Here is a 17504-nt window from a genome sequence, read left to right on the forward strand (position 1 = left end):
TAGCACAGCAGCTGGTGCACTAAGCATTTTAATATATGTGCAATCCACTTCCCTGCTTTTCCCCCTCCAAGACCTGAAAGTAACGAAACTCTATTCTATACGGAGAACTAGAACATCAAATGGTGTATGATGTTTAACATAAGGTAATGGCAGATTTCCTTTAAAAATAAACTTAAGCTTTAAAAAGTCAGCATAGAGAAAAGTATTAAGTAACATTATGCAGTTAGTATGAGGATATGGAAAAAAATTATGGTGGAAGCAGATGAATTTTAAGAACTGTTAAAGAATTTTAAGAGGCTTTACAAAACTCAGAGCTTTCTTGCCAGTGTCTCTTAACAGGGAATGACTGAGCTTCTGCCTCAACAATGACAGGCAATTCCCTGGCCCTCAAGTCAGACCATTCCACTGTCTTACAGCTCAGATTCTTTGCAAGCTTTCTGCATGGAGCCAAAACCTGTCTCCTTGAAATCTCCCCCTGGACCTAGTTACCCTTGAAAGTAGTAGCTTTCAAATCAGGTTTTGCAGAACCTTAGGGCTCCAGAGAAGTTCTTCTGAGGTCGGGGGCCAAAGTGGGGTGGCTGATTAGGAAAAGTTCCAGGTAGTGAGCTTTAAAGTGTTTTCTATATTACGGTGCCAAATAATAATATTTTGCTCAAGAAAGGAACTTTGCTAAAGAAACAGAAGGTTGAAAATTACTGTTCTGGAGAAACACTGAACAAACCTATTTCCTATTCTCTACCGACATTAAAATAAAGAGCAGCAATCTGCTCCTCGGACATCACTTCCCTACAGATGTATTCACTGACTCTTCACCCAAACACTCAAGACAGCCGTTCCCCTGTGTGTGCATTTACACCGTGTTCTCCCTTCACCGTCTGTCCTTCCATCAATGTCTGCCTCTGCAGGGCTCAGTCTGACCGTCCAAGGCCATGCATGGGGAGCCCAGTTCTGAAAAAGAGGGGAAGGAGACAGCCCAGCGGGGCTCTGTTCACCCACCTGGTCGCTGCTGGGGGGGACTGGTGCGTCGGAGCCCTGCCGCCGGTGGCGCTGCGCCAGCCGGGCCATGGTCACAGGGGAGGTCCGAGGACTGTCCAGCCCAGCGTCTGACAGGACCGAGTTCCGATTCACCAAGGACTAGAGGAACAGAGGACTCTGTGAGAAAGAAACTCGCCCGGAAGACCCTCAGGGCTCTGCTCCTCGGCTAAGACAAATTTAGTACTTACTCTGTGCCTGGCATTATACTAACCCTGGGTTGTGTATTACTTCATTTGATGCTTACAACAGCCCTCTGAGGTAGAAGCTATCCTTCCTCTCACTTCTCGCACAAAGAAACTAAGACTTGGAGAGGCTCCAGGACTTGCTGAAGACGGGCGAGTCAGTAATGCGGTATTCCCCAGGCAGCTCACCCCACTGCCCACCAGGCCGCACTGCTTCCGGACGTGGGGCCCGCAGGGGTCTGTCTACTACAGATCGTTTAGGACCCTCCTCGCCCTTGGTGTCTTCCCGACATACTGGGCCTTCCACACACATTCAGCATATTCCCACAAACGGGCAGGAGCAGTAAAGAAATAAAACTTCCAACCATTCCTTAAAATCAGGCTTTAGACATGTTTTCCATTGCTTACTATTTCATTAAGCTGGCTAAGTAAATATTTTGATAACGCTGTTATTACTTCTTCCATTCACTCTAATTTTTATATTCCCAGTTCCTATCTGCAATTAATACATGCAGACTGGGAACACCTAGAAGACCGCCTTTGAGGCCAAAGCCTGAAGCTCTTCTGACCACTCCAGAGAAGACAAGCTGTTCAAGCAAAAGACCTATGACTCAGAAAGAGAAGCTGCCACTTCCGATTAGGCCGGGCTTGCTGTAGCACCCTAAGACGATGCTATCTGCAGCCAGGTGGAGGTGTGTTTTTGGTCCAGTCCCTGTTGTACAGAGTTTCTGCCTCTGTTCTCTTACACTGAAACAAGGCTTGCTACGATTAATGCTACAGCCTCTCTCTCCACCTGACTCTATGTAAGAGTGACTATGATAAAACAGAAGCCAGATTTGATGATCATGTATGTAGGATGCATTTAACCCCCCTTTTTCTTTAGAACTCAGACAGAATGACTAAAACCCTTGGAACTCGAACTACAGCAGAGGGCCCTGATGACAAGCTAGCGGCCTCGGTGCAGGTGTGAGCAGAGAACCTCTCAATGTCCAGAGAAGGAACACTGAATGCATGGTTTTAAATGGGGCTCCCCCCGGGCCTGGCACTCACCTCGCTGAGGGAAGGAAAGCGTTCTGTGCCAGAGTCCAAGCCACTATCTCCTTCCTGGGAATCCAGAGAGAGTCGGCCTGGGAAGGAAAGAGTTTACACGGTGAGGAAGGAGCTGTGGCCTGGGGAAGAGAAGGGCCTTTATTCCGGGAACCTGTGCCCAGGGCAGGAGGGCGAAGCTGCCACCGGCCTGTCTTTCCCAGTTTCCCTTTAGCTCTCCTGAGACTTTCAACACCTAGCTTTCACCTATCTGCACACCTGGGCCCAGGCCATGTCACCTTCTAGAATACTCCTCCATATCTCTACCTCCCAACAAGTCCTAGCCCTCAGCTCACCCCTACCCTCTTTTGGTTCCCATCCATTTCTTCTTAATGACAGTATCTCTCGAGCTCCGAGCTGCCAGGTGCTGGCAGGCATGCTGTTGTCTGGACCACCAGGGCTATGGGTTATACATTTGTTTCCCTGTCACTTGGACTGCTTTCTCTTATTGCTCTAATCCTGGGAGGCAGGGACTGTATGTCCCCCCCTGAATTTGCCCCAAAGGGAGGGGATGATAGATAAGAAATGTGAACCAGAGGTGTGCCAGAGCAAACACGGATGCTGCGGGAACTCACCTTCCGACGATCTCTGGCTGGAGTCACCATACACTGGAAGTCTGTCCTAAAAAGAAGAGAGGTCCGGAGGGAGGGCAGATGCTGCGAACCTCTCCCCCTACTGTTTTCCTCCAATCAACCCTTCCCTCCGTCTCAGCAGATAACATCTGCTTACAATTAGTGGCTTCTTCTGCTTCATTGCTTTACAAATGCCCAGTTAGAAGAGCTATTGCTTCATTTGTAAAAGTTAAGGTGAATGGTGACCCCTAATGGTGAAAAGGGAGCTTTACTAGTGGTAAAATTCTAAAAACTTACTTGATTTCTCACCCTGGACCTCAAAGCATCTACTGCCTCAGTTGGGCTCGTCACTGAAAGAACTTCCGAACCATCAAGGAGTATGAAAAGCTCCCGCAGATGCAAAGCTCTGCCTCTAAACATCTTTGAAGACTGACAGGCATTGGCCTGAGGCTGACCAGCCACTGTGGAGGGAATAATGTTGCTAATGCTTTACTGTTTATGAAGCACTCTTGCCTATATCTCATTTAGTTTTTTTTAAACAACTCGGAGGCAGGTATAGTACTCCATGTTATAAATGAGGAAACAGAAGCCTAAAGATCTGAAGTAACTTGCCCAAGCTACACAGCAGGTAAACTACAAAGCAAGGGTTGATGCTCAGACCCCCAGATTCCAAGCTGAGGGTTTCAGACTCATCACTTGCACAGCACATGAGCACAGAGGCAGCGGCAGCAGCAGACACACCCTGGCCCCGTTCTGAGGGCACCCTTTAACTATGACAGTAACACCATCAGGCAGATCCTGCCGTTATCTCCAGTTCATAAATGAGGACACCGAGGCTCCCAGGGATTATTCTTTTTATTTTTTAAAGCCTTTATTGAATTTGTTACAGTATTGTTTCTGTTTCTTGTTTTGGTTTTTTGGCCACGGGGCATGTGGTATTTTAACTCCCTGACCTGGGGTTGAACCTGTACCTTCACGGCATTGGGAGGTGAACTCTTAACAACTGGACTGTCAGGGAAGTCTCCTCCCAGGGAATCACTGAGTCACTTGCCCGAGAGTCTTAAAGACGGTGAGCACTATAGCTGGGAGGTGAATCCAGATGGTTTAAATCCTAAGCCTGAGCTTCTATCAACCATGTGATACTGAGAAATTCTTCAGAAAGTAAAAGTTTAAATGTGTTTAGCTTGCGTTTCCCAGACTTTTTTGATCTGGATGGTCTGAAAAGATAATCCTCAAATAATTTCTATTGATTTTGGCAAATATTGTTCTTGGAGATCTTAAAGTGTTTGGGGAGTTACTTCTTATTCACCCAAAGAATGAAGGCCTGATGGACAGAAGGCAGGCACTAACGAAGCATCAGGTCCCTGACTAGGACAGATAGGGAAACATCTCCTCCTTAGGATCTCCTGCACAGTGTGGTTAGCTGCCGCGACAGATCCCTCTCAACTGCCTAAGGTCCCTTTACTTAGGCTGACTTTGAAAAGTGCTCGCGTTACTTTGAGGGTGAGGTGACAGGAAAAGTTACCAGATGAATAATGAGTAAGATTAGTGTTGGAATATACCCCAGCTATGAGGCAACTACCCAGCAGGGGTGGATAATCAGCAAATTAAAGCTGACAGTCTGATTTACTGCATATTTCTTTCCATTTCCGTTGCAACTATAAGCTGCTGGAGGGCAAGAAACAGGCTATCCCTTTCCATGGGGTCCCAAGTGTCAGGACAGTGCTCAGTCTCGGTGGTGCCAAGTAGAGAACTGCTGTCCTCTGTCTCTCTGTGAGACACTAAACACACTGGTTCGGCCCAGGGTCCTGTGGGACTCGGGAAGCCTGTCCTAGCCTTCTCCCTCACACTCCCCTCCGTCCGCCTGCATGAGCCCTTCCTAGAGCTAAGCCTGCCATCACTCACCACTAAGCCACCAGTCTCCTGCTGGATCTTCAGCTGTAACTGAGTGACTCGCCGCCGGGCGCCTTCGATCTGCTCTTCCAGCAGGCTGGCGGGGTTCCGGCTATACACCTCACAGATACGCTGGGGTGGGGTGGGCGGGGGGCGAGGAGGACAAGGAGGAGGGGAAAAGGCAGAGGGGCGGTTAGTAGAGAGTGGACGACTCACCAGTGCGGGGAGTAGGCGGTTATCCCAAAACACAGGGGAGAGAAAGGAGATCTCTGCCTCTGAGGAGGTGTGTGTCATTCCACCATCACGCAGGGGCAGGAAGAGGCACACGCGGTGAGGACAGAACACAGGAGGCAATGGCAGAGAGAAGACAGGACACAAGGGCCGGTCCTGATCCGACCTGCTTTTAAGGCCTACGTGCTAAAGGAGGTCTTCCTTGACTGCAACTCAAGAGTCAGGTACTTAAGTGACTGGCCAGACCAGCACACACAGAAAACGCTAAGGAGGAAACACACACACAGTGAGAACCACAGGAGTCGAGACGAAGAAGCGTGGACCAAGGAAGCCAGCACCCCCGTCCCAGCCCTGTAGCTGGGAACCACTGACACTTAGCTAGCGTCCTTTCAGCACACAGCTTGGGCTCTGCAGTCAGCGAGGCCTGCCTCTGAATGCTGGCACCTCTACTTACTAGCTGTGTAGACCTGGGCAAGCTTGACTGCATCCTCATAGATCAAATGGAGATGTGGCACCTGCCTCTGGGGATGGGTGGAGGCTATGAATGAGATTATGTGCGTAAAGTGCGGAGCAGAAGGGCTGGCGCCTAACTACTTGACTGAATGCACAGCAGCTATTATTATTTTACTACAATAGGAAATGCTCAGTGAAGCTGGCGGGTTAAATACTTACAGACATAGGGTGCACATTTTCTCCAAACTCATCTGGAACCTCCCTGTGACCCCTCATACTTACTGTTTCATCTTCTCCGTGCCTCTCAAGCCCTCAGCCCTCCTCTTAGTCTCTGCAGATAGTATCATCTGGTAAGAATGTTCCCAACTTCACTCCATTTCAAAGCATCCGCAGCTACCCTCACCCTCTGCCTTAGAAGAGAAACTCCGTCTAAATCCTGTACAAGGTTAGTGCCTCCAACAGCCTCGGGCTCCTCCTGGGCATCATTTACATATCCTCAAAGTTGCGTCATTCTAATGGCTCCTTCCCTTCATCCTACAAAAAGCTCAAGTCTCCTGTCCTAAAACGAAACAAACTACTACACCAAAACCTTCTCCATCAACTCTGATTAGTCTTCAAGCCACCACCTCACTCTCTTCTCCCCGCTTTACAGCCAACACGCTTCCAAACAGGAGACTCTGCACAGAGCCCAGGATTCTGAGTCTTCACGTCACTCACCAGCATGCACAGTTCAGCTCCTCCCAGCACCATGACTTCTGAAACCCAGTGATTTCTTCTTAGGCCTCCTCTCTCCAGAGCTCCTTAAATACCCACCTCCTCAAAATGCCGCCCTCTTCTGACCTCTCATCTTGACGCTGACTCGGCTCACGCCCCTCCCCCAGCTGCAGCTTCACCCCTGCCTCCTCTCTTCAGTCCAGGTGAGCCTTCAGCTCTGCAAACATCTGCAGAGAGCTGACACATGCCAGGCCCCGTGCCAGCTGTGCAGGAGGAATATGCCAGCGTAGGCATGGTCCTGGCCTTCAGGAACTCAGTCCAATAGAGGGGGACAAACTAATTAAAATACAAATGCAGCAGCAACTGTTTAGAGGCTGATGCAGTGTGTCACTGAAGCACAGAAGCTCTGAAATTCCACCCTCAGCTCTCTCCTCTTCTCTGTCCTTGGTGATATCATCTAGTCCCCAATTTCAACTGCCACCTGCAGGCTGAGGCTACCTGGATCTCTATCAATATTTCAAAATCCAATCTTTTCTTCTGAGGTTCATCCTTGTTATCTCCATGTGCCTGGAGGATGGTCTTTTTACCTGAACCTCCCATGGCAGCTTTGAACTCAGTACATCCAAAGCTGACCGCCATTTCTTTCCCCTGAATCCTTCTCCTCTCCCGTCTCACTCCATCAATGGCATCACCATCTCTCCCGGCACCAAACTTGGGGCTGTCTTTTCCTTCTTCTCCTTTACTTCTCCCTTCTAGTCGGTACATTTCTTATGCACTGTAACAGCCTCCGAGAAGGCTTCCTTATGTGTCCATCCACTTATCACACGTTTCTAAATAACACTGTTTTGAAGATGTGATCACTCCCCTACTCAAATCCTTGGATCCATTCCCACTGCTTTCAGAATAAACTTCAAGCTCATCAGGTTACTGAAGGCCCAAAGCACTTTCCAGGGTGAAACAAACTGAGCCCAACTGAAATGTCATCTCATGAATCTTCTCTGATCATTGTATAATTAATTACTCCTTCTTTTTATAATTTAAATAATTTAAAAATTATTATCGACATATAATTCACATAAATTCACCATTTTAAAGTATATAATTCAGTGATTTTTAGTATATGCACAGAGCTGTACAAACATCTCTACTATGTAATTCCAGAACACTTTCTTCAACCCTACAAGTCACTCCCAATCTCTCCCTTCCTCCATCTCCTGGCAACCACTAATGTATTTTCCATTTTTATGGATTTACCTCTTCTGGACTTGCACATAAATGGCATCACACAATATGTGGCCTTTGGTGTCTGGCTTCTCTCACTTGGTGCGTTTTCAGGATTCTTCCATATCAAAGCATGCATCAGTCCCTCATTCTTTTATATGGCTGAATAATATCCCATTTTATGGAGAGAACATATTTTGCTCATCTACACATCAGTTAATGAGAATCTGGGTGCTTTCCACCTTTTGGCTATTATGCAATTAATAAATGCTATTATGAATGTTCACATAAGAGGCTCTACGCTTTGAACTCTCTGGGGTATATACTTAGGTTCATGGAGTTGACAGATCATATTTCTGTGTTTAACATTTTGAAGAATTGCCAAACTAGCTGCACCGTTTTACATTTTCACATCAACGGTGGGAGAAGAGTAGGATAGTGAATACGGAGACAAAATACAAACAGACATTTCTCCAATTTCTCCACATTTTCACCAGCAACTGTTATCTTGGCTCTGGCCACCCAAGTGGGTGTGCAGTGGTATTTCAAAGTATTGGCTGGCCTCTTTCTAATGACCAATGATACTGAGCATCTTTTCATGTGTTTACTGGCCATTCGTATGTCTTCTTTATTGGACTGTCTATTCAAATCCTTAGCTAACTTTGAAACTGGGTTGATTTTTAAGTATCTATTACATATTCAGGTACTAGACCTATATGTTCATGGCAAGTAGATGGGGAAACAGTGAAACAGTGGCAGACTTTATTTTTTTGAGCTCTAAAATCACTGCAGCTGCTGACTGCAGCCATGAATTAAAAGATGCTTACTCCTTGGAAGGGAAGTTATGACCAACCTAGACAGCATATTAGAAAGCAGAGACATTACTTTGTCAACAGAGGTCCGTCTAGTCAAGGCTATGGTTTTTCCAGCAGTCATGTATGGATGTGAGAGTTGGACTATAAAGAAAGCTGAGCGCCAAAGAATTGATGCTTTTGAACTGTGGTGTTGGAGAAGACTCTTGAGGGTCCCTTGGACTGCAAGGAGATCCAACCAGTCCATCCTAAAGGAGATCAGTCCTGGGTGTTCATTGGAAGGACTGACACTAAAGCTGAAACTCCAATACTTTGGCCACCTCATGCGAAGAACTGGCTCATTGGAAAAAACCCTGATGCTGGGAAAGATTAAGGCGGGAGAAGGGGACAACAAAAGGCTGAGATGGTTGGATGGCATCACTGACTCAATGGACGTGAATCTGGGTAAACTCTGGGAGTTGGTGATGGACAGGGAGGCCTGGCATGCTGCAGTCCATGGGGCCGCAAAGAGTCGGACACGACTGAGCACTGAACTGAAATGAACTGAGACCTATATGAGCTGCAAATATTTTCTCCTATTCCGTGGTTGTCTTTTTACTTTCTTGATAGTGTCCTTTGATGCACAAAAGCTTTCAATTTTGATGAAGTCTAATTTATCTTTTCTTTTTTTTGGTTATTTATGCTTTTGGTGTCACAAATAAGAAACCACTGTCTAGCCCAAGTGGTTTATCAAGGAGTAAATACCCATGTTTTCTACTAAGAGTTTTAGAATTCTTAAAAATAGTTTTAACTCTTATATTTAAGTCTTTGATCCATTTTGACTTAAATTCTACTACTGTGTTTAAATTTATTTACTGTGTGAAATAAGAATCCAAACTCATTCTTTGCACAGATATCCTGTTGTCCCAGAACCATCTGTTGAAAAGACTATTCTTTCTTCACTGAACTATCCTGACACTTTTTCAAAAACCAACTGACCACAGATGTATGGGTTAATCTCTGGACTCTGAATTCTATTTCACTAATTTACAGGCCTATCCTTATACCAGTACCAGACTATCTTGATTACTCTATGACATATGTCAAAATATTAGTATCAGGACTTATTATACTGCAATGCAACTCTTCCTTCCTTCATCCATTGATATTCTACTAGATTATAAGTTCCTTAAAGGAAAGGTTCATCTCTCACTTATCTCTATAACCCTTCTAATGTTCATCCCTGGCACTGGTCTCCACCCCCCACTGCAGCACACACAGTATCTAGCACACAGCGGGAACTTAATATTTGTTAAGTAAATGAGTATATTTTCATGTCTTGGTGCCTTGGAGCTATGCTGTCCATTCTCAGCATTCTCTTCCCCATCTCTTTTGCTTACTGAAGCCCTACTCTTCAAGGCCCAGCTGAAACACAATCTTTTCAGTGAAGTTTCCCTCACATCTCCCATTATTAATTAATAATAATCATCTGCTCTCTTCCTTGTCCCTCCCACTCTCTTTCCTACTGTAATATGAATTTTTCCCATGAGATTGTAAACATGCTGAGGGCAAGAACTATCTAATCTTTTAGGAATTAAAACAACGCTTTACATACAGTGGGCACAACAGAACTGAAATGAACTCGCTGTAAGCCACAGCTGTTATCGGAGGTCGTTTCCTTCCAGCCAAATTAAACTTCTTGTTCTCCCTGCACATCATTGCCCAGGCCTGGAAATCTCTCTGCATCAGTCAAATTCTGCTTGAACAAATTCCACTGGCCTATGACAATTCTTTAGAGGTCCTGAGTTTTGACATTAAGGTTTTCCTGTGATAGCGTATGGCCTGCAAATTAAGTTGTACACTTTGGTAGATTGCTTTGATAAAGTATAATTTCATGAAGGCAATGGCCTGTCTACCGTCAGCAGTGACCTTACCTGTAACTCTTTTTCCTCCTGTCTCAGCATATTCCTAAGGATCTGGGTGGCATGTTTTTGAAATTCGGGATCCTAAGAGTGGAAAACACAACAGTCGTGAGAACTGGGAACCAAATCAGCAGGTTTATTCTCCTCTACCTGACATTTCCTAGGCAAGGAAAGCGATGACGGGACAGCCTGGGCTGGAAGAATGTTTTGGGTAACACTCACTATCTCGCTGGAATTCAATAAATATAAAATCTTATTTTGATTTCACTCCTAACTTCCTACAAACCTGGACTATAATCACATCTGGTATCAAATTGCTCTCTAAAGTCTCCCAGGACTTGCTGGTCAGTCTTCTTTCCAATCGGAAACTCCTGTTCCCTATTACTATCTGCCTCTAGTCCTTTTTTAACGCCTCACACAGGTCATCCTGGTCCTGGGGTCCTCCCCCTACCAGTCTTGCTCCTTCCTCATTCTCTCCCCTGTAGACCGGGGTCCATGTTTCATCCCTCCAGGCCATCTTTTCCCCAGGAAGCCTCTCTTTTACTCCTTGACTTATTCCACACCTTTGCAACAGGGACTGGTAAGTCTTTACAGATTCCTCTGACCGTGCCTGGAGGTGTGCACCCTCGCCCTGATGGAGAAGGGCCTCCTTAGAGTCCTGCACATATACAGGAAACACACTGCATGCTGCTGCCTGATAAACCGCATATGCACTTACATGGAAAGAGGACACTAGGGCATGAAACGCCCTTGTAATGCAGTTCTCATTTTATTCCACTTTTTTGATGGCCTTCATACAGTTCTTTTTCTTGTCTCTTCCTACTGGCATGCCATTTGATTTAACCTGCTTCCATGCCAATGGGCAGCTCTTCAAAGGGACACCAGAATGAGGAGAGGAGCAGAAGGACCGTTACCTGCAGAGGTCTGGGTCCTGTGATGCGCTGTGGAGGTGGCAGGGGTGGAGGAGGTGGTGGTGGTGGGATCACCGGGGTGACTCGGGGCGCTCCTGCTGGGGCTGGGTCCTGCTGGGGCCCAGAGACACCAACGGATGAGGGCGAAGAGCCCAGGAGGGTGAGAGCGACATAGGCACCAGCTGGAGGGAGACAAACAGAGGGCTCGCTCAAGAGGTGCTGTTTGCAACGGCAGATACTCAGGCACAAAGGAGGCAGTTCCCTTCTCCTTCCATCAAGCCTGTGATTCTGCAGGTAAAGTTCTCCTCACTTCTAATGTCCCACCTGTTCTCTAATCCCTGTCCTTCCATCCTGCACCAGCACAAGGCTCCTTTCCTCCCCTTTCCTCAGGCAGAGGCCTCAACCAAAGCCCCACCCACAGCTACTTGAGGGCTGCCCACGCAGTCCCTTGCCTCCCCGGACTGGGAGAGGGGAGAGTGGTATTTGAGTGAGGCCTGGTCTTAGCAGAACATGATCTAAAAGGTAGTGCAAAATGGGTAGAAAAATAAACATGTCGGATGAGAGATTAATAGCGTCTCCACCTGAAATGACGGGAGGGAACCGTGGCAGTCTGTGATGATCAGGCCAAGGTTAAAGACTTCAGCCACCTCCCATGTCTACAGAGGAGCCCCCAGTACATCCCTGACTTTCTTTCATTGTCACCTCTTTCCAACTCACATTTGATGAGCTTCACCACCTCCAGGTGTGAGCTGTTGGTCACCATGGTGCCGTTCACCTGTTGGGGGCAAATGACGTGACTGAGTAATGGCAGTGGAACGTAGGGGATCATTGTCCCAGGTCAAAGCCGCTTCTTTCGGGAGCCATTTATCAGAGCTCTTCAGTATAGTAAAACTTGTTACAGAACTTAGGCACAGTCAAGAAGGGCCCAGAATATGGAACCCAGCGATCTTAGTCCCCACTCTCTGTCACGGTATACTACCCATTCTCACGGTACCACCCTCCTGGTCAGTGGCTGATGACAGATGCTATGAAAACGGAAGTGTACGGGACGGGCCAAGGCCAGCAGTGACCCTGCACGCCCCCTCCCCCGCTGGGGGGGTCGCCCAGAGAGGGAACTTCACTCACTTTGATGATCCGGTCACCTTCTTTCACACCAGCTTTCATGGCTGCACCTCCTGTGAGGAAGCAAAAGGCCTGGTCAGTGGAGACCCACCACCTTCCCAGAGGTCACTGAGTCTCCACCCATGAACCTGCCCAATCACCCTCCCCCTCAAATCTCTTCTCACCTCTGTGTTACGTATTTCACGTGCTGGGTGCATATCCTATTCTGCTCCAGCGCCACAACTACCTTTCAGCTAGACTGGACTGTCCGAGGTCACATCTCCTGTTCTTTTTGCCACCTGGCTCAGAAGCAGACTTCTCTGAGCACCAGGGCACACTGGCAGAGAGGCAGGGCCAGACTCCGGGGAGAGCAATGTGTGCTTTATTTGAATGTGTCTGGATATGTTCCAAGGTCAAATAAGAATTTATTTCTATTATCCAGTGGGAAGAATGAGTTTACTGTATTAAATAACTGTTGAAGTAATCATTAAGAGGAATATGAGAAAAGAATTGCAACAAGAGTTTTCAAATCATGGTCCCTAAGCCCTGAGAGGTTCATAAAGACGTTCTGGGTGTTCCTAGCATTAAAGAAGATAATGATCACTGCTTTATTTTCTGTTAAAAAATGATTCTGCAGTCGCAGCGGTTCTGACCACCATGTATAGTCGTCCCTGGGTATCCACTGGGGATTAATTCTAGGACCTCCTGCAGACGCTCAAGTCCCTTACTTAAAACGGCATAGTACAACACCTTGCCGTTTCACATCCGATGATTGAACTAACTGCAGATGGAAATTCTGAGCCACAGTTGGTTGAATCTATGGATGTAAAATTCTCAGATTCGAAACTCACGGATATGGAGGGCAAAATGTAGTTTCAAATGAGTTAAGTAGTACCCAGAAAGCACAGGAAACACTTATGCTGAAATAAGCTCATGAGAAGCATAAGAACTATGATTTTTGTAAATTTGCTTCAATGATCATTAAATCCGTAAGTTGCATTCGTCTGATCAAAACAAAACTCCCACAAAACACATCTATATGTTTCTAGTCCAAAAAGAGAAATTACAGTGATGACTACATTCCAATTTGGCTTTTCAGTATTGGGACCCAGACTACCCAATCTAAAGTGTGCTATTTGTGGGATAAGTACTAGCTTGAAAACTCTTTTACACTGTCATCTAGAAATTAAAGGTGGTGAGGAAGAGTGATTTTGCCTGAATGCATGAAACACTAATAACTTAGTGATTAAAAAAAATCTAAACTTTTCAGAGTAAAGGAATTAGAGAAGAAGTTATAGACTTCAGTAAGCATGAGAATCACCAGAAGAATTTGTCAGAAAGCATATTCCTTGGCCCCCTCATCAGAGAGTGATCCAGTACTTCAGGACGTGGGCCCTGGAATAGGATTTCAATCACCCTAAGGGCCTAGGTGATTCTGACGGAGCAGAGCACAGTGAACTGAGAAGCCTACAATCTGGAAAAGATAATAGCAACTGCGCTGTTACTCTTGTGATTTCGATGCCAATCCAAATGAGGTCTCTTCCTCTCTCCTGCCCAAAATACACATTCATACACATATTTTCCAAAACTCATATTTCACTGCAAGCCATCCTTTTGTTCTTTCCTCTCTGAGTCGGACTCTGCTCAGGTCTAAGAGGGGGTAAAAACTGGAGGAGCCCTGAACTCATAATTCACTGGAGGGGATCCTCATACATTCTGTATCAAAGAGATCACAGAGGCAAAGTACAAGTTACTGGCAGTCCTACTCGCTCTCTCTCACCCTAGTCCAGGAACCTTGAGAGAATACAGAAGCAAAGAAGTTTCTTTTCAGAGTTCTACCCTAGGATATGAAAAACAAACCTCCCCCTGATAAAAGTTAACCCTCGAACATAAGGAGTGCTAATTATTCATATCCTCGTATGGCCCACATACCTCGTTTTGGTCATGAATTTGAAATTCTCTTTTCACCTTTCACATAAATAAATTCCAAGTATTTCTTCCAAAATTCTGTAAAGCACATGCCCTACCCATTTTGCACGGTACTCAGTAGGAAAGTGGGGGCCGGCCACCTGCCCCTCTCCTTGTGCTCTTCTTCCTGCCCAGGATGCACCGCGCTGCCAGGCCCAATCCCCTTTGCTACCATGAGGCTCACTCCCTTTAGAGATACTTGCCTCATATTCTTCGTCACTCCCATCTCCTTCCTGCTCATAGTCTTCAATCTGGGTCACTTAACAACGGTGATTCTACCACTGGACACTACAGAGCTCTGAAATACCTGAAGCTTTTCCATACACAACTGATTTGCTTATAATTCCCTCCCACTCTCTACTCCCTTCCCACCAAATTCCCATCTCGTCAATGTGTTCTCTATGGCCATCTTTCAAACTACTCCTGAAATCCGATTTTCTTCTAAGGAGGCTCCCCAAACAAATAAGAAGGGAGATACTATGCTTTGAACAAACTGGCCCAACACGACCTCCCAAGTTCCCTTTCTTCTTGTGTGCTGTCCAACATGCATCTTTCAGTCATTTATTACTCAGTGTAACTGCACCTGCAAAGACATCTGGAACAGAGTGCCTGCCTCAACTGGGAACTGCTGCGGCACAGGAGCCACCTGTGCACGGAGCGAGGTCACGTGAAGCTGATTTCTCCTTGGCATCTTCCAACCTGGGGCGAGGAGCTCCCCTGGAGGGCAGTCAGGCACCTGCCTGACGACCTGAGGGCTACGCTGCCTTTTTCACACTTCCAGCAGGGAATCAAGCCCAGAGTGTGATCCCTAGAAATGCTTAGTATTGTGGAGGCTTCCCCAGATGCGCCCAGGGAACCAGTTCTAGAATGAACCATGCGAGACACAGGACGCCCAGGTCTCTAGTAAAAGCACATACAAGTTCTCCAAGTCCTATGGCACTATCACATCCACGGTGACCTTCTAAAAACTGTCTCCTGTTGGTGAGGGAGACACAACACTCACCAGGCCGCACAGACTGCACCAGAACGATGCGGTCCCCGCTGACTGTGAAGCCGAAGCCATGCTGGTCCTTCTGGATGATGACGCAGCGCTGAACAAGACCTGGCACGAGGGGAGAAGGAGAAGGGGGTTCAGCTGGGTCTGTCACTAGGAAGTCAGTGCACACAAGCCAGGGCCAAACAAGCAGAGCCCTAGTGCGTTTCTTCCTCCAGAAAGCCTTTCCAGATTCCCCAGACAGCCTTTCCAGATTCCCCAGACAGTCTGTCCAAATCCACTCTTGCAATGCATGCCTTTCTCAGCAATCAACAGAGCCCTGTCACCTACTCTGTATTCTATACAAGAAATTCCCTTCTCTGAGGCGTTGAGATGTTTGTCTCTCTTGTGCATGTCTCTGATTTTAGGCTTGTTTAGGTGGGACTGGCCAAAAAAGGGGCCTGGCCAACTCCAGGCTGAAGATTAATGTCTCAGAGAAGCAACCCTGGGAGCGAGGCCTAAGTGACCCTGGAAGTTTTCCCTTAAATCACGTTCAGTGAATACAGAAGGTGGGACACCAGTACATGTTGACTCTGCAGAGATGGGTAACTCATGGGGGCAACTGAGGGCTGGCCCTGTGCCAAAATTCAGGGAAGGATAAACGACTAGAGAAAACCCCTTCTGCCACAATCACACACAGAATGTAGGGAAAAAGAAAGACAGGCTGTAACTGCCCACAGACTCCATCCCTGCGGGCATGTATGAGATACTGTACACTGTGAAGGCATGGGTTACTGTTTCTTGTAATGGAGAAAGCACGCGTTCCAGTGCTAAAACCCCACTGGTTTCGGGTCCTGGTTTTGTCTCTTACAAGTCTGCACACTTGGAAAATTTTTTAACCACTCTGTGTCTCAGCTCCCTCATCTGTAAAATAGGGATAATAAAATCTGCTTTCTACCATTGATAAAAGGACTGAATAAGACAATCGGTAAAAACACATAACACAATGCATTGCGCACATTATGAGCTCAATATAAAGGCTAAGCTGTCTTTTATCTAGGGTATGCAGATCTGTCTGTATGAGTGAACACATCTGTGCCCATGTGTTAATGCCCTGAGAAGGTTACCTGTTGTCTCAGATGTGTCAGAGGGCTGGCGGTGGTGAGAAGGGGACTTGCGTTCAGGTGCTGAATCTCCCAAAGACAGGCTACTTAACCTGGAGAAAGAATAAGAAAAGCACATCAACGAACTGAGCAGGGAGGGATCACCCTTGTAGCAGAAGGAAGCTCTGTCGACAGGGGCCCTGAGTCTTGGGTAACAAGAGACTGACCCTCTCACTCTGTACCCGACTCCACCTGGTGGGAGACTGGCCATGTCTACACCATGGGCAACACCACCTATCTGGAATGCTAGGTGGGCAGAGCAAACACGATCTCTTTAATACCCAGCAAGGCGTCAAGGGAAACAGCCCTTCCTGGAGTCAGGAGACAGAGAGACAATAGCAAGAACAGGGTGTGCACACACACATGCATGGTGGGTCTTACCAGGCTGCAATGGGGCTGATGGAACAGAACGGACGCAGCGGAGAAAATGAGTGCGAGAAAAAGACAGGAAAAAACAAACACCTGTTAGTTTCAGGCGATGATCTGCAAGGAAGGGGAGACTGCAAGCCAAGGGCGGGAGGGTCAGAAACACACACAGGCCTGCGGGACAGAGCAGAGGACCGAAGGGGCGGAAGCAGAGATACCCGCCGCACTGCAGCTTCGTCCCTGCACCCCTCTCCAAAACAAGTGTCTCTAGGCGGGTAGCCAGGCCTTCACCTGTTGGATAACTGGCAATTTGAACCCTTTTCTAGAAAGGCGGAGCAGAATGATGACCCAAGCTTCTGAGACTCCATTTATTTTGTGTGTACCACGGAGAACAGAAATCGGGTCTGTTTGATGGTAGTATTACAATCCCATTCCTACAGCTAGCTTAGGGCATCCTGCTTAGAAACTATTACAGTCCTAAAATCTCAAAGTACCAGGGATCACCAAACCAGATCTAATAACAGGGCCTTGCAGGAACAGGAGAAGCTCAGATCTTTACTATGCCTCTCCTTTTTAGAAAAGTGTCTGAGCTGCCAGTTCCTAATCAATAGTTGCTGCCCCTCCAGAGGGCGTCTCCTAGCCATATCCAGCAAATGACTATGTAAAAAGGTCTTCACGGAGGCCCTTGCGTGGAGGCAAAACACTGCAAACTTAAGTGTTCGCGGTGGGTGACTGGTTAAATAAACTGCAGGATATCAATATGACACAGCCTTCAGTCTATAAAAGAATGAGGGGGTCTCTTTATATATGACAAGCAATGGTCTCCAAGAAACGTTGCTGACTGAAAAACACATGATGCAGAATTATGTAGATGGCAGGAGAGAAGAAAATGATTTGCTTATATGTTTGTTTACACATATAT

At 46.8% G+C, this 17504-nt stretch overlaps 1 protein-coding gene across 9 annotated transcripts in view; it reads right to left on the reverse strand.

The window, feature by feature from the left end:
• ARHGEF11 (Rho guanine nucleotide exchange factor 11) overlaps window positions 1–17504 on the reverse strand; it is a 110960-nt gene that overhangs the window by 30234 nt on the left and 63222 nt on the right. For 7 of the 9 annotated variants that reach the window (XM_088835891.1, XM_088835892.1, XM_055403986.2 and 4 more), the window contains 10 exons: window positions 16181–16269; window positions 15084–15182; window positions 12137–12186; window positions 11729–11786; window positions 11015–11193; window positions 10113–10184; window positions 4781–4900; window positions 2879–2924; window positions 2268–2344; window positions 997–1134 (listed from right to left, as the gene is read on the reverse strand). In XM_088835891.1, coding sequence (XP_088692017.1) covers window positions 997–1134; window positions 2268–2344; window positions 2879–2924; window positions 4781–4900; window positions 10113–10184; window positions 11015–11193; window positions 11729–11786; window positions 12137–12186; window positions 15084–15182; window positions 16181–16269 — 928 coding nt within the window. The remainder of the gene's footprint in view (window positions 1–996; window positions 1135–2267; window positions 2345–2878; window positions 2925–4780; window positions 4901–10112; window positions 10185–11014; window positions 11194–11728; window positions 11787–12136; window positions 12187–15083; window positions 15183–16180; window positions 16270–17504) is intronic. The other 2 variants (XM_088835895.1, XM_088835893.1) reach the window with 1 other exon arrangement.

The sequence above is a fragment of the Moschus berezovskii genome, chromosome 4 (assembly GCF_049115385.1).
Source record: "Moschus berezovskii isolate FMDL1 chromosome 4, NW_MosBer_1.0, whole genome shotgun sequence".
NCBI lineage: Eukaryota > Metazoa > Chordata > Mammalia > Artiodactyla > Moschidae > Moschus > Moschus berezovskii.